The 16,981-nt window shown below is 42.2% G+C and overlaps 1 protein-coding gene across 2 annotated transcripts in view; it reads left to right on the forward strand.

Moving 5' to 3' along the window:
* The first annotated feature begins 1,004 nt into the window (after positions 1–1,004).
* The window catches only part of slc66a3 (solute carrier family 66 member 3), a 36,641-nt gene continuing 20,664 nt past the window's right edge, over positions 1,005–16,981 (forward strand). The window contains exons 1-3 of one of the 2 annotated variants that reach the window (XM_072251234.1): positions 1,005–1,345; positions 15,803–15,885; positions 16,751–16,820. In XM_072251234.1, the coding sequence (XP_072107335.1) occupies positions 1,200–1,345; positions 15,803–15,885; positions 16,751–16,820 (299 nt within the window). In that variant the 5' untranslated portion in view covers positions 1,005–1,199. The remainder of the gene's footprint in view (positions 1,346–15,802; positions 15,886–16,750; positions 16,821–16,981) is intronic. The other variant, XM_072251233.1, reaches the window with a different exon arrangement.

Raw genomic sequence — 16,981 nt, forward strand, 5'->3', positions numbered from 1 at the left:
TGCCTGGCATTCTCTCTACTCTAAACAATCTGAACAAAAAAAATTTACCGGAACCTACCCTGGCCTCTGCCTGTTCTCGCCGAAGCCTGTTTGAGCCAAAGCTGTCCCACTCTGACTCAGTCCACTCCGACGATGGCCGCTGCATATGGTGGTCTGCTTTTTAAATCTTGGCGCGCTACGTCATGCGCCTGCGCAGTGCAGACCCTTCTCCCCGAGCAGTGTTTAAAAAAAAAATGACTTTTTCTACCCGATTTCTTCACTCCTTCTCAGCTGCTTGCTTCGACTATTATTATTATTTCTTATTTTTTCTTTTGTTGTCTTTTGCACACTGGATGTCCACCCTATTGGGTGCGGTCTTTCATTGATTCCATTATGGTTATTGGATTTATTGAGTTGCTCACAAGAAAACAAATCTCAGGGTTGTATATGGTGACATACAGTCTATGTACTTTGATAATAAATTTACTTTTGAACTTTTTCTTCCCCCTGTAGTCAATAATCAATATTTTGGTTCTGATGACGAGTGAGAGGCTGTTGTTGTGGCACCACTCAACTAGATTTACAATCTCCCTCCTATATACCGATTCCTCACCACCTTTGATTCGCCCAACAACAGCGGTGCCATCAGCAAACTTAAATATGGCTTTATCGTTGTACTTAGCCACCCAATTATATGCATAAAACAAGTAGAGGAGGGGACTCAGCACCTACGCTGTAGGTGAACACAAGGGGGACTGTGTTTCAGTTCTGTCCGAGGAGCAGCAGGACAGAAATGTAGGAAATCAATGAGAAGCTGTCAGCAACCCTGTTTGGGAAGAACAAAGTCACTTGTGTAGAACAAAATGCGATTTAAAAAGAATTGACACCTTAGAAAAGGCCGGATGGGAGGAAGTATAGTCAAGATGACCTATTAAAAGTTGCCCAATTGAGTCTCTGGAGAAGTTACACTTCCTCGAATTGAGTGTTTAACTGCAAAGACCGGCTCAGCCGCCGCTCGGAGCCACTGAGCTCGGTTCATGTTGGGTTCTTCCACTTTTCTTCCTTGTCACTGAAGTTCGTTTTTCCTCTCTCGGCTGCGTACGGGTCGTGCTAAAGGCCGAAATTCGTTTCAAGGCGTATCCGGAAAACCTTCTTTATTTCCATTAATTTTACAGGAAAGAGCTCGACACCGAGTGGTTTGGAACTTTTGGGGTGTCGCGATGGAGCTGGAGCTTGTGCTGACGCTGGCCCACTCCACCACTTTAATAGTGTGCATGGTGCTGAAGTTCCCGCAAATTGTTACAGTTATTCACGCAAAAAATGCCTGGGGACTCAGTGTCCGGAGTTTGCTGCTGGAACTGATTGGGTGAGTGAAGGTAACGGCGGGCTGGAGCGCAAGCTGTGCGGAACCTCGGCCGTGTGAGTAGCGGAAAGGGCTCGTAGTCCGGATCCCTTCCCGGGAGCCGGCGGGATGATTGACAGACGGAGAACACACGCCGCGGCCCGGGTGAGCGTGGAAACCTGGAGCAGCAATGACGCGTCACGGCTATCAGCACCTGAGCCGCTCATTGCCCGTGGCGTGCGCTGTAGCGGCAGTAACCTCAGCAAACCCATATCGGGTAGCCACTGTTTCATATTACCTAGAAACCAACTGAAATGTTAAAATATTTCGCACTTGAACTTAGGTACAAGTGGTAAGGTGAGATTGTTTGAACATTCTTTTCAGAGATCTGTTCTGGAGGTTGTTACATTAATTTCTGCACTTCCGTCTTAGTGATGGTTTTGTAAAGTTACACGTTTAAAACTTTGTGTAATCTTTTGGAACGTCATTTGGCAAGGATAGAGCCTGGCTGATTTGAATATGTCTTTCGTTCTTGGAATACATTTAAAGTTCAAAGTTAACTATATAGTTAGTATACAGAAAATTGATAGCCGACATATTCAAGGCTGAAATCCATAGTTTTCTTTGAATCAGGTAACATGAGGATTGGGAGGAAAGTTGAGTAAAGGCACAATGTTGGAACATTACGGCACAGTACGCGCCCTTTGACCCACAATGTTGGAACATTACGGCACAGTACGCGCCCTTTGACCCACAATGTTGGAACATTACGGCACAGTACGCGCCCTTTGACCCACAATGTTGGAACATTACGGCACAGTACGCGCCCTTTGACCCACAATGTTGGAACATTACGGCACAGTACGCGCCCTTTGACCCACAATGTTGGAACATTACGGCACAGTACGCGCCCTTTGACCCACAATGTTGGAACATTACGCACAGTACGCGCCCTTTGACCCACAATGTTGGAACATTACGCACAGTACGCGCCCTTTGACCCACAATGTTGTGCCGACCTCTTATCTCTCTCAGATCGAAACTAACCCTTCCCTCCTGCACACCTTTCTATGTGCCTAATATAACAGCAACACACACAAAATGCTGGAGGAACTCAGTAGGCCAGGTTGGATCTATGGAAAGGAATAAACAGACAACGTTTCAGGCCGAGACCTTGACCTTTCATCAGGACTGGGAATAAAAAGTGTTTGTGTGTTGCCTTGGATTTCCAGCATCTGCAGATTTTCTCGTGTTTGTGATTCTACTACTGCACTGTGAAATCTTTTTGAAGAAGTTTAAATCTGCTCTTTTGTTTTTTTTTCCCAGTACCAATGAAGGGTCTCTGCCTGAAATGTCGACTGTTTATTCCTTAACATAGATGCTGCCTAGCTTACTGAGTTCCTCCGCATTTTGTGTGTGTTGCCTCGGATTCCAGCATCTGCGGATTTTCTCATCTCTGTGCCTGTTTCTTAAATATCCCTAATGTATCTGCCTCTACCACCTCTGGCAGTATGTTCCACATGCCCACCACTCTGTGTTTTTAAAAAAAAACCTTACCCCTGATATCCCGCTATACTTTCCTCCAGTCACCTTAAAGTTATGCCCCCTTGAATCAGTCACTTCTGCCCTGGGACAAAGTCCCTTGCTGTCCATTTGATCTATGCCTCTTATCGTTCTGTTCACCTCTTTTGTCACCTCCTGTCCTCTTATTATCGTTTTGTACCCCTCTGTTGTCACCTCCCAGCAACAAAAACTTAACCTGTATAAGACCTGCTTTCTAGTCTATGCAGCATCCTGGTAAATCTCCTCTTCACCCCTTCCAAAGATTCCACATCCTGTGTATTCTGAAAAAATATCAATATTAGCTGGGAATTTACTGAACTGCAGAGTGGGCCCAACAGGTTGAATTCTTCTTTGGATATGAGTGAATATGCCACGATAGTCACTGGTTTCTGTGGATAAGTGTGTGCCTTCAGAAACACACTGAGTCTTCGCAAACCGGAAGTCCTGGATGAACCTTGTGGCACTCAAGAACTGCGATCCAGAGTCCTACAAGAAGCCCAGGTCCAGCTTACGGAAGGCCATCATCAGAGCAAAAAGGTGCCTCCAAGTGAAACTAGATTCGGAATTAGATGCACAACAGATGTGGCAGGGTTTGCATGTCATTATTTGCTATTAGGTGAAATCGAGCAGCGTAAATAGCAGTAATGCTTCACTCTCTGATGAGCTCATTGGCTTTATACTCACTTTGAAAGGGAGAATAACATTATGCTGTGTGAATCCCCACAGCATCCGGTGACCTTGTGATCTCTGTCCCGGAGGCTGACTCCAGAACATCCTTGAAGAGGGTGGACCCTCACAAGCTGTTGAGCCCCGATGGCGTACTTGTCAGTGCTGTGAAAACCTGTGCCAACCAGCTGGTGTGAGTGATCTGCGACATCCTCAACCCCCTCACTGCTGCAGTCAGAGGCTCCCAGCTGCTTCACAAGGGCGGCCATCATACCAATGCCTAAGGAGAGCTGGGTGAGCCGCCTCAGTACTCCTAGCTACTGTGCTGAAGTACCTGGGCTCTGCGATTCACTACTACTGCAACAAGTCTACAGGTGCAATCTCACTGGCTCTCTACTCTGTTTTGGAGCACCTAGACAACAGTAAAATATATATCAGACTACTATTTATCGATTACCACTTGCAATAAAACCCCATCATTCCCTCAATAGATATAACCAAGCTTCAAAACCTGGGCCTCTGTACCTCATTCTGCATCTGGATCTCCAACTTTCTCGTTGGGGACCATAGTTGGTGTGGATGAGCGATAATATCCCTTTCTTGCTAACTCTCAACACGGGTGCACATTAAGGAGCGTGCTTAGCCCACTGCTCTGCTCTTTCTACAATGGCTTAGCACAGCTCAAACGTCCTCTATAAATTCGCTGAATACACCACAGAATCACTGATGGCGATGAGGAAGTGTACAAGAGTGAGGTAGATCAGCTGGTTGTGTGGTATCACAATAGCAAACTTGCACTCAAGACCGAGAAACTGCTCATGGACTTCAGGAAGGGGAGGTCAGGTGAGCACACACTAGTCCTCACTGAGAGGTCAGTGGTGGAAAGAGTGAGCAGCTTAAAGTTCCTGGGCTTCAGCATCTCAAAAGATCTATCTTGGGCCCAACACATTAATGCAATCAAGAAGGCACGCCACTGGCTCTACTTCGTTGAGTTTGAGATCTGGTATGTCACCAGTGCTTCTTACAAATTTCTGTAGATGAGTGGAATGGAGCTTCTAGTGCACAGGCTCACAAGAGGCTGGAGATTCAGCCAGCTCCCAACGTGGCCGCAACCTCCCTACCATCGAGAACATCTGCAAGCGATGGTGCTGCAAGAAGCCACCAAACATCATTAAAGGTACTCGCCATCAGCGACGTGTCCTCTTTTCAATACCACTATTAGGCAGGAGCTACGAGAGCTTGAAGGCCCATACTCATGATTCGTGAATGCCTTCTTCCCCTCCAGCAGCAGATTTCTGGATGAACACTACCATGTCCAGAATTTATAGGTTATGTTGTTGGTCTGTGCTGCTGTCACAAAACAACAAATTTCATGTCATTTGTCAGTGATGATCTGATTCTGACAGTATCATTCTGATCAACTGGATAGAGTGTTCACTGATAATGTCTCTTTGCATGGTGACAAAACATTTGCAAATTGATTGCCAAGACTGGAGAACAACTCAACCCAAGCACCAACCACCTGAGCTGCACATCTTCCAAGTTATGTCCAGATCTTTAACCTCTCACTTTGGCAGTCTGAGATACCCACCTACTTCAAGCAGGCTTCAATTATACCGGTGCCTAAGAAGAAGGTGGTAACCATTGTTGGGTAGCAGTTGTATCCACAGTGATGAGTGTTTTGAGAGGTTGGTGATGAAACATATCAACTCAAGCCTGAGAAGTGACTGGGATCTGCTCCAATTTGCCTATTAGTGGAACAGGTCCACAGCAGGTGCCATCTCATTGCCTTCTCACTCAATCCTGGGACATCTAGACGGCAAAAATATATGCGTCAGGATGCTCTTTATTGACTACAGCATGGCATTCAGTACTATCATCCCCTAAAACCAATCAATAAGCTACAAGACCTTGGCCTCAATATTTCCTTGTGCAATTGGATCTTTGGTTTCCTCACTTGCCGAGTGACCCCAGTCATTTTGGATTGGCAACAACACGTCCTCCAAGATCTCCCTCAGCACAGGTGCACCACAAGGACCGCTGCTCTATTCACTTTACACTTATGATTGAGTAGCAAAGCACAGCTCCAATGCCATATTGTTGACACCACTGTCGTTGACCAAATCAAAAGTGGCGATGGAATCAGAAAATCTGTCTGAGTGGTGACGTCACAACAACCTCTCACTCACTGTCAGCAAGACCAAGGAGCTGATTATTGAGATCAGGAGGAAGAAACCAGAAGTCCATGAGCCAGTCCTCATCGGAGAATCAGAGGTGGAGAGTGTCAGCAACTTTAAATTCCTCAGTGTTATAATTTCGGAGGATCTGACCTGGGCACAGCACATCAGTGTAATTATATAGAAAGCAGGGCAGTGGCTCTGCTTCTTTAGGAGTTTGTGAAGATTTAGCATAACGTCTATAACTTAGACTAACCTCTATAGATGTGTAGTGGAGAGTATATTGACTGGTTGTGTCACTGCCTGATATGGAAACAACCTTGAATGGAAAATCCTACAAAACATAGTGGATACAGCTCAGTCCATCAAGGGTAAAGCCCTCCCCACCATTAAGGGTGTACACAAAGCGCTGTTGTAGGAAAGCAGCATCCATCATCAGGGACCCCCACCACCCAGGTCATGCTCTGTTCCTGCTGCTGCCGTCAGGAAGGTGGTACAGGAACCTCAGGACTCACTCTACCAGGTACAGGGCCAGTTATTACCCATCAGCCATCAGACTCGCGAACTAAAGAGGATAACTTCACTTGCCCCATCACTGAAGTGTTCTGACAAATTATGGACTCACTTTCAAGGAGTCTTCATCTCATGTTCTCGATATTTGTTGCTTGTTTATTTATTTACTTATTTATTATTATTTATTTCTTCTGTATTTGAACAGTTTGTTGTCTTCTGCACCCAAGTCAGTGCTGTCTTTCATTGATTCTAGTATAGTTATTATTCTATTATGGATTTATTGTGTATGCCCACAAGAAAATGAATCGCAAGGTTGTGTATGGTGGCATATATTTACTTTGATAATAAATTTACTTTGAACTTTGACCTACATACATCTGCACCAATATCCTGGATTCTAACCATGCTGGTCTTCCCACCCGAAAATATGAATCCATTAAACAAATGATAAATATTTCTTTATGTTTGTTTTTTTTTTAAGTTACTGAAGTCTTTGGTTAAACTGTGACAGTCCTTTTCATTCAGGACAAATTCTGTATGATCAGAAGATGTAATGAGAATTGTTTGCAGGATTAAACTGCTATACATCTGTTTGTGAGAATAAGCAGAATATGGAATTAATGAAGTCAGGATTATTCTGCCAAGCAATATTTTCCATTGCCTTGTTAGTGGCAATATTTTATTGTTATCCCTTTGGAACAAAATAGTCCTGTGAAATAAAAATGCTAATATGATTAAACAGGAAGGATGCATTTAACAGAGAGATTGCTACATACTGTTTTTGTAATGAATCAAGCTGAGTTGAGCTGGAGAAAACAATTGGCTCTGTCCCACATTTATGAACATTTCAGAAGAAAACAAGTAATAAAAGCAGAAGTTGCTCTGTTCATCTGCATGATATCCATGATCACTTGATTCCCTTAGAATTTGAAGATGGGTTACAAGCATGCCAGTACAGTGAAACACCATAAATTCAGCACACTCAGATTTTGGTGCTGTCGGGTTATTTTGCAATTATTAATCCAAAACACTTCTAATTCACTTTTCTTGGATATTAGGTTTAAAGGAAGTGAGGCTCCAGTATATTTCTATAAGTGGGGTAAACAGAACCGAGTAAGTCTCAAGACAGCTTGGGAAATTGGGCCCTTGTGAACCTGAAGGGAACAAGAAAACCAGAGCCCTGGTGAGTTGAAAGATGTAACTCGGGAATTAAGGGCCAATGTGTCAAAAGTGAACACAAATGCCGACTGATGAGCCAGATCCTCTGAATTTCTGAATGGTCCAATAAAAGATTATCATAGCTTTTCTGTATGTTGATTTGTATTTACACCTGTTTGTGAGAATATCCAAAATGTGGACTTATTGTAACATTCTGTAGTCAGATTACTCTATCAAACGTGCTTTGTACTGCCTTGTTAGTAACAGTATTTTATTGTCAGCCCTTCAAAACAAAATGGTTCTTTAAAATAAATCACTTGCGCATTTAATCTGATTGACGTGCCTTAGTTAAACAGGAATGGAATATTTAACTGAGAGGTTGCCACATATCGTTTGATATTGCTTTTCCTCAGTGTGTATTTAAAACCAAAGAATTTTTAGAATTTTAATTTTAGGTAGAAAAAATTTACCTTCTTGTTGGAACTATTTGGTACTAGATTTTCATAAAGATTATATTATGAAACTTGGGTGTAGTGTTCTCGTGCAGTGTGTTGAAACTGACTAAACACCAAGTTAAACCGGAGCCAATGAAGACAGAGTCGTAGTAAGATTAACCATTTATTGTGAACTCTTCTACGTTAACATCGTATGGTGAAAACTGTTGATAAAAAAAATACAAACATATACAGCGTCTGTTTCATTCTGGAGACCACATGCGCTCTCTTCTTTCCGTGAGTGTCTCCAGCCGCCCGAGTAGCGGGCGAGGGGGTCGCTTCAAACCGCCACCGGGCTTGAGCCCACCCCGCGTTTGAAATTGAAAAGCCGACACGCGCGCCACCCGAATTGCCGCTTCCTTAACAGAAACTGCGTTAATATTCTAACTTCAAATACTTTGCTATGAACTTATGGCGTTGCTTCTATAATGTTTCTTTGTGAGTAGAAACGGAGCTCTTCACGATCATGCTGCACGCATGACACCCACCTTCACACCTTCTCCGAACCAGAGGTTACACATAAGACGCGGCGAAACCGGAGATGACGTCATCACATGCTGCGGTATACCATAGACAATGAATTTACTTTTGTTAGACTGTAACATAATTATCAACCTTAACTTTAACTAGAAAATAGTTACAAACAGATCATTTAAAGCGTAGACCCAACAAAGTCAAATAAATGCCTTAAGGGCAACACATTGGGCGTTTAGTAGAAAAAGAACGTTATTGCAAACCAGATGTGAGGAAGAACTTCCAAAATTGTACTTGATGTGTTTCCTGCACAGGTAAATTTGATTTAAAGGTGATGGACACTGCCAGTATGGTAAAGAATGGTTTAAGAACTGTTCTCATTCGCAGTGAAGAGTGCCCCTCATATTTGGACTAAGTTAGTGGTTTGCTGTACTGGTATAATTAATTATTTATTAGTAATGCATACTTGTAAATAGCCTTTTCACATTTAGATCAGGGATTTTTATGTAGAACATTCTGTCAGAATTAAGTGTGTGTATAGAGTCTAACGGCCAAAAAAGGGCAGGATAAAGAGAAGTATTTTTAAATCTGATGGTTTGTTTACTGAAAGGTTGTTGACACATTGCAAGTGGAAAGGTTTCATCTAAATTTAGAAAGGCACAGTTAAGATAAAGCAATGGGATGCCAAAAACAAAGTCACTCCTTGTTTATGATAATGCATGAAACAATTTTAATAATGGATTTTAAATTGTTTGCATTTGCCTGTGTAAAGAATGATGGTGAGACTTGCAAGCTGACGGTGGGCAAAAAGCATTGTGAGACGTGTGAGAGATGAGGGGTAGGTTTGGGAGGGGAAGGGTGGTCAGAGGGGAGTCAGTGTAGAGAGAGAGTTTGGGGTAAGATTGTGTAGATAGATTGAGAAAGAGAAGGGCCAACTGTTCAAAAAATAGTAAAAAAAAACCTACAGCACAATAAAGGCCTTTGGCTCACAATGCTGTGCCAAACATGTGCTTCCTTTAAAAATTACCTTGTGTTACCCATAGCCCTCTTTTTCCAAGCTCCATGTACCTATCCAGGTGTCTCTTAAAAGACTCTATTCTACCTGCTTCCACCACCGTTGCCAACAGCCCATTCCATACACTCACCACTCTGTGTTTAAAAACTTACCCCTGACATCTCCTCTGTACCTACTTCCAAGCACCTTAAAACTGTGCCCTCTCGTGCTAACCACCTCAGCCCTGGGAAAAAGCCTCTGACTATCCACATGATCAATGCCTCTCATCATCTTATACACCTCTATCAGCTCACCGCTCTTCCTCCGATGCTCCAAGGAGAAAAGGCTGAGTTCACTCAACCTATTCTCTTAAGGCATACTCCCCAATCCAGGCAATATCCTTGTAAATCTTCTCTGCAATCTTTCTATAGTTTCCATATCGTGTAGTGAGGTGACCAGAACTGAGCATAGTAGTCCAAGTGGGATCTGACCAGGGTCCTATATAGCTGTAACAGTACCTCTCAGCTCTTAAACTCAATCCCATGGTTGATGAAGGCCAATGCACCGTATGCCTTCTTAACCACAGAGTTAACCTGTGCAGCAGCTTTGAATGTGCTATGGACATGGACTCCAAGATCCCTCTGATCCTCCACACTGCCAAGAGTCTTACCATTTATACTATATTCTGCCATCATATTTGACCTACCAAAATGAACCACCTCACACTTATCTGGGTTGAACTCCATCTGCCACCTCTCAGCCCAGTTTTGCATCCTATCGATATTCCGCTGTAACCTCTGACAGCTCTCCACACTATCCATAACACCCCCAACCTTTGTGTCATCAGCAAATTTACTAACGCAACCCTCCACTTCCTCATCCAGGTATTTATAAAAATCACAAAGAGAAGGGGTCCCAGAACAGATCCCTGAGGCACACCACTGGTCACTGACCTCCATGCAAAATATGACCTGTCTACAACCACTCTTTGCCTTCTGTGAGCAAGCCAATTCTGGAGCCACAAAGCAAGGTCCCCTTGAATCCCATGCCTAGTTACTTTCTTATAAGCCTTGCATGGGGTACCTTATCAAATGCCTTGCCGAAATCCATATACACTACATCTATTGCTCTACCATCACTAATGTGTTAAGTCACATCCTCAAAAAATTCAATCAGGCTTGTAAGGCACGACCTACCTTTCACAAGGCCATGTTGACTATTCCTAATCATATTATGCCTTTCCAAATGTTCATAAATTCTGCCTGTCAGGGTCTTCTCCATCAACTTATCAACCACTGAAGTAAGATTCACTGGTCTATCTCTATTGCCTTTCTCGAATAAGGGAACAACATCTGCAGCCCTCCAATCCTCCAGAACCTCTCCTATCCCCATTGATGATGCAAAGATCATTGCCAGAGGCTCAGCAATCTCCTCCCTCACTTCCCACCATAGCCTGGGGTACATCTCATTTGGTCCCGGAGACTTATCTAACTTGATGCTTTCCAAAAGCCCCAGCACATCCTCTTGCTTAATGTATATATGCTCAAGCTTTTTCAATCCACTGAAAGTCATCCCTACAATCTCCAAGATCCTTTTCAAATCTGTTGAGTTGAGTGACAGAAATATCAAAAAATTGGAAAAATAAGAGAGAAAACTAACTTTAATAGATGAATATTGGTATTGTCTTAACACTAATGTTATTTTGCACAATCTTTTATTTCCCTTCACTGATTTGCATAATTTGTTTTGTGCGTTGGGTCGTTTCAGACAATGATCTGGTGTACATGTCAGTAATCTTGATGTGATTTAAATTGCCTCAGTAGTTAGGTGGAGTTCATTGGTGTGTGTGAGAGATTTGATTATAGGCAGGGTTCCCAACCTGGTGTCCACAGACCCCTTTCTTAAAAGTATTTGTCCATGGCATAAAAAAAGGTTGGGAACCCCAGGTTATAGGGAGAGTAGGATTCTCTCTGTGAGTTATTTGAGGTCGAAGATCCCTGATGATTGGATAAGTTTAAGTGGAGAAAGTGATCTATTGAATGTAAGGCTGGTCCACTCTCAAGTTGCAGAACCAGGGTGTGAAATGCTCGTTCGTTAAGTGCGATAGTAATTGCATTTCTATTGCACCTTAACATCAAGAACCGACCAAAGGTGTTGCAAATCATTTTGATAACATATTACATTATGTGTAATTTAGAACAGAGAAAAGCATGGTCAAAGAGTTGATTTTAAGAGGTGTTAGCTGAGGAATAAAGGGCAATGAGAGAAGAGTTTAGAAAGAAAATTTTGAGTGCATGCTCTTGACAGATAAAATCATAGTTGCCTGGGGTGGAGTGATTAAAATTAGGAGTAATGAAGATGCAAGAGATCGGCTGTTGTGTCTTATTTTGTATAGAGAAATCAGAAATGAAAGCCTAGAAATGTACCGACTTTACAAAGAAACAATCTGCTTGAGGGACTCAGTGGATCAAGCAATAACAGTAGGGAGTTGGGGGGGGGGGTAAGTTTTTTTAATGCATGAAAACATGTAAACACCACTATTTTGTGCCAGTTCCTGTTAAGTCCTGCCCACTGTGATAATGGGCAAGGCACGTCCTTTCATAATTCGCACTAGTAGGGATGTTGTTTTCCTGATGTATTTTGAACATCATCAAATTTCAAAGCCATTTTAATTACATAATCACAGAAGCCAGATCAAAGGATCTTGCTTGACTGGCTAGAAATGGGGGAAAACGTATTGCTGAAGGTAGTGAAATTAAACGTAGTGAGTTAAAGCAACCCTCCTGGGTCCAGGTTTTTGGGTGTTTAAATATAAAATGCATATCCTGTAATATTATATTTAAACAATCAGCATCAATGGTCTAAAGATTGAGGCTTCTGTGAACTGCTGACTGCAGCTTGCACATTCCTTGATCTGTGAGTCCAAAGCAGATTTTCAGATGTGAAGCCAAGTGGGATGAGATTGCTTTGTTCTCCGGGGCTCTCCCCTGTCATTCTAGTTAGGATTAGAATTCTAGGTTAGATATAATGAACTGTAGTAACCGGTTGTGTCCTGCAGACTTGTCAATCATTGAGATTTAGTTGCAATTGAGTAAAGAGAAAGTATGGTAAATGTTAAAACTTTTCACTGTTTTTAACAGTCAAAGCAGAATGGAGAGAAAACTAAAAGAATGAGGATGTTGGGCAGCAGTAACTGTTCATATTTAATTAATGTTTAAATTTCCATAAGATTTAGGAGCAGAATTAGGCCACTCAGCCCATCAAGTCTGCTCCACTTTTCCATCATGATATTTACTATCCCTCTCAACTGCATTTTGCTGTCTCCCTGTAACCTCCAACACCCCGACAAAAAAAAAGAACCTATCAACCTCCACTTTAAATAGACCCAATAAGTTGGCCTCCACAGCCATCCATGGCAATGAATTCCACAGAGTCACCACCCTCTGGCTAAAGAAATTCCTTCTCATCTCTGTTCTAAATGGATGTCTCTCTATTCTAAGGCTGTGCCCTCTGGTCCTAGACCCACCCACTCTAGGAAATGTCCCCTTCACATTCACTCTATCTAGGCCTTTTGGTGTTAGATAGTTTTCAATGAGATCCCTCCCCCCACCATTCTTCTAAAATCCAGTGAGTACATGCCCAGAGCCGTTAAATGCTCCTCATATATTCAGTCCCAGAATAATACTCATGAATCTCCTCTGGACCCTCTCCAATGCCAGCACATCTTTTCTTAGATAAGGGGCCAAAGCTGCTCACAATATTCCGTACAGTTTGACCAATGCCTTATAAAGCCTCAGCATCGCTTCCTTGCTCTTGTATTCTAGTCCCCTCAAAATTAATGCTAACGTTGTATTTGCCTTCCTTACTACTGACTCAACCTGCAAGTTAACCTTTGGGAAATCCTGCACAAGGACTCCCAAATCCCTTTCTACATCTGATTTTTTAAAATTTTCTCCCTGATTAGAAAATAGTCTATGCTTTTATTCTTTTGACCAAAGTGCATGACCATACACTTCCCTTCACTATATTCCATCTGCCACTTCTTTGTCCATTCTCCCATTTGTCCTTCTACAGACTCCCTGCTTTCTCAACACTACCTGCCCCTCCACCTTTCTTTATATCATCTACAAATTTGGTCACAAAGCCATCAATTCCTCCATCCAAATCATTGACATATAACGTGAAAAGAAGCGGTCCCAATACCGACCCCTGCAGAACACTAGTCACGGGCAGCCAACTAGATAAGGCCCCCTTATTCCAACTCTTTGCCTCCTACCAGTCAGCCAGTCTTCCATCCATGCCAATATCTTTCCTGTAATACCATGGGCTCTTATTTTGTTAAGCAGCCTCATGTATGGCACCTTGTCAAAGACCTTTGGAAAATCCAAATAAGCAGCATCAATTGACTCTTCTTTGTCAATCCTGCCTGTTATTTCATTAAAGAATTCTAGCAGATTTGTGAGGCAATATTTCCTCTTGAGGAAACCATGCTGACTTTGACCTATTTTATCATGCAACTCCAAGTACCCCAAGTCCTCATCCTTAATAATGGACTCCAATATCTTCCCAACCACTGAAGTCAGGCTAACTGGCCTATAATTAGCTTTCTTCTGCCTCCCTCCCTTCTTAAAGAGTGGAGCGATATTTGCAATTTTGCAGTCCTCCTAAACCATTCCAGAATCTAGTGATTATTGAAAGATCATTACTAATGCCACCACAATCTCTTCAGCTATCTCCTTCAGAACTTTGGGATATAGTCCAGGTGATTGCGTTGCCTCTGATCTGGGCCGACAATTACATGCCAGGCGGCACCTAATTAATTAGCATGTTTATTTCAGTTTTTTTCTTAAAGATGTGCTGTGTGCCTCCCGGCTACCGCTGCATTCTCCGTGAATCGGTATCTGTCGGCGGCCTGGGGGTTTGGGTGATGGGACACTGGGGTGTCATCTCATTGTCATCTGTTTCCATTAGGACAGGCAGGTCATCTTCTTCTATCTCTGCCTGCCTCGATGTCGAAGGACGAGATTCGTCATCTGCTGTGGCTGATATAGAAGGCTTGCTTGACTGCTTAGCCAAGCGCATTTTTAGATCATACAGTTCTTTGTAAGGACTCAAACCATCTTGCAAATATGCCCTAAACCGATGTACCCTTTCAAAATTAAAGTCGTACTTTATCATTACTCATTCGGTTTCGATTGTTATCCTTTCCTCTTCCAATTGCATCAGCTCTTCATCTATCAGTTCTTAGTCATGGGATGCCAAAACCTCTTCAACATCATCTTCGTCAACTTCCACAAGCCAAACTCACTTTGTCCTTACTTCGTTCACCACGATCGAAATGCTTAATTATGTCTAGTTTTACGCTAAGTGTAACACCCTTACGAGCTCTTTTAGGCTTTTCCGATACCTTAGAACTGCTCGGGGTGCGCGCTGCCTTTTATCGCGCGCTGGTTTTTTTTCTCACGTGCTGCTTTTTCCGCGCGCTGCCTTTCTTCGTAACAGTGAAAACACCTTATGTTAGCGAAAACAGGGAACTAGTGCAGGTCTTTCGTAACAGTGAGGTTTCGTAAAGCGAACTTTCGGAAAGCGGGGGACACCTGTATCTGAAAAAAGTTTTTGTATCCTTTGTTTATATTATCCTTTCTCTATCCTCTGGTTTCCCAATCTAGCTTCCCAATCCTCTAGTATTCCACTAATTTTTGCTATATTATATGGCCTCTTTTACTTTTATGCAGTCTTTGGCTTCCCTTGTCTGCCATAGTTGCCTCACCTGTCCTTTTAGAATACTTCATTTTCGGGATGTATGTATCCTGTTCCTTCTGAATTGACCCCAGAAACTTCAGCCACTACTGTCCTGCTGTCATCCCTGTTAGTGTCCCCTTCCAATTATCTTTGGCCAGTTCCTCTCTCATGTCTCTGTAATTTCCCCTTACTCTACTGTAATACTGATACACCTAACTTTACCTACTCCCTCTCAAACTACAGGGTGAATTCTGTCATATTATGATCACTTACTTCTTAAAGTTCCTGTGCCTTAAGCTTCATAATCACATCTGGTTCATTACACAACACCCAATCCAAAATTGCCTTTTCCCTAGTGGGCTCAACAACAAGGTGCCCTAAAAATCCATCTCGTAGGAATTATACAGACCCCCTCTCTTGAGATCCAGCACGAACCTAATTTTCTCAATCTACCTGCATATTGAAATCTCTTATGACTATCATTTCATTTCCCTGTTACATGCCTTTTCAATTTCCCATTGAAATTTGTATCCCACATCCTGGTTAATGGTCTAACTGCCTTCCTGACTCTTTTTTTCAAGTTATTGCCAACCTTTCTAAGTAATTGGAGTGCTTTCATCCTTAGCATGGAAAATATTTTGGATTTTCAAACTGGAAACCCAAATCGACTGACCATAAAATTGATTTTGATCTATTTCAGGTTTCTAGTATTTCTGACTTACCAAACTTATTATGAATACCCTCTGGCAACGTATTTGGAGTATCCAATTCTAATTGCACAAGGTAATCTATAAATTAGCAAACTGTAAGTACAACAAACTGAGGTTTTTGGGATCAGGGAGAGGGAGGAACTATTCTATTGTGAAAAAGTTAAAAAGGTTTCTCCACACTGGATGCTGAGAAAATGAGGTGAATCCAGTTGAGAATATGGTAGTCATAGGAGCTGAATGTACTCAACAGCTGCTTTTTCTATTGCTAAAACTGTGACGGGTATACAAGTCTAGCAGGACGAGCAGCACTATATTCTATAGGTGCTGAAAGTTAAGTCTGATCCTTGGCCAAAATCGGATTAGCATCTAAATAGATCTGGTGTTTATGATAGCTGCTGAAGCATCCCCTCATTTCCTGTTGCTGACCCACACTCAGTCCCATGCCCAATGCCTTCTGCTGCACAGGTATAGCTTAGCTGTACTTGAGTTGGACTTGACTTTGCCTTGCTGCCTTACCAGATGCCTACCAATGGCTGGCAGCCTTGTCCAAAGAGATGTGGCAACTTGGGATAAAGAGACACAGGATGGTAGTCATTTTTAAAGTTAAATATAGGAGATGATTTTTCAAATCTGCCCCCAAACTTGCCTATCAATTGGCCTACTGTCAGTGTACAATGATTGAAGGGCAATTTATTAACAAAAGTAAAAAGAATTTATCTAGCATGAGACCCTAGAAGAGAAGTATGAATGATCAGTCAACATTTGAAAGAGAGAAGATTGGTTTTATTTGGTGTTCTTCAACAGAATCAATTTTATTGCTATTTGCTGGTTGCATTAATGGTAATGAAAATATTAATAATTAGCTAGAGACAGTTGCAAATTTGTGCCAATCTTGTCTGTAATATGTTGACTAACACTGCCATCTTTTGTCTTTGCAGATGCTGTTCTATTGATGTGCGTTCTCTTTTACAATGGAAACATTGGGACATCCTTACCCTATGCAATACTGTATCCTTTTAGTTTTATTGTACTCAAGGGATCCTTGTGTAATTCATCCTTTTTTTCAACTGTCCATTCTAGTTCTGGTTTAAACCAGATATCTTTGTAAATTATTTTATCAAATAATTGTTCCAGGAACTCTGTTATTTCACAGCCTCAGAACCTGCCAA

Source organism: Mobula birostris, chromosome 2, assembly GCF_030028105.1.
Source record: "Mobula birostris isolate sMobBir1 chromosome 2, sMobBir1.hap1, whole genome shotgun sequence".
Taxonomy (NCBI): domain Eukaryota; kingdom Metazoa; phylum Chordata; class Chondrichthyes; order Myliobatiformes; family Myliobatidae; genus Mobula; species Mobula birostris.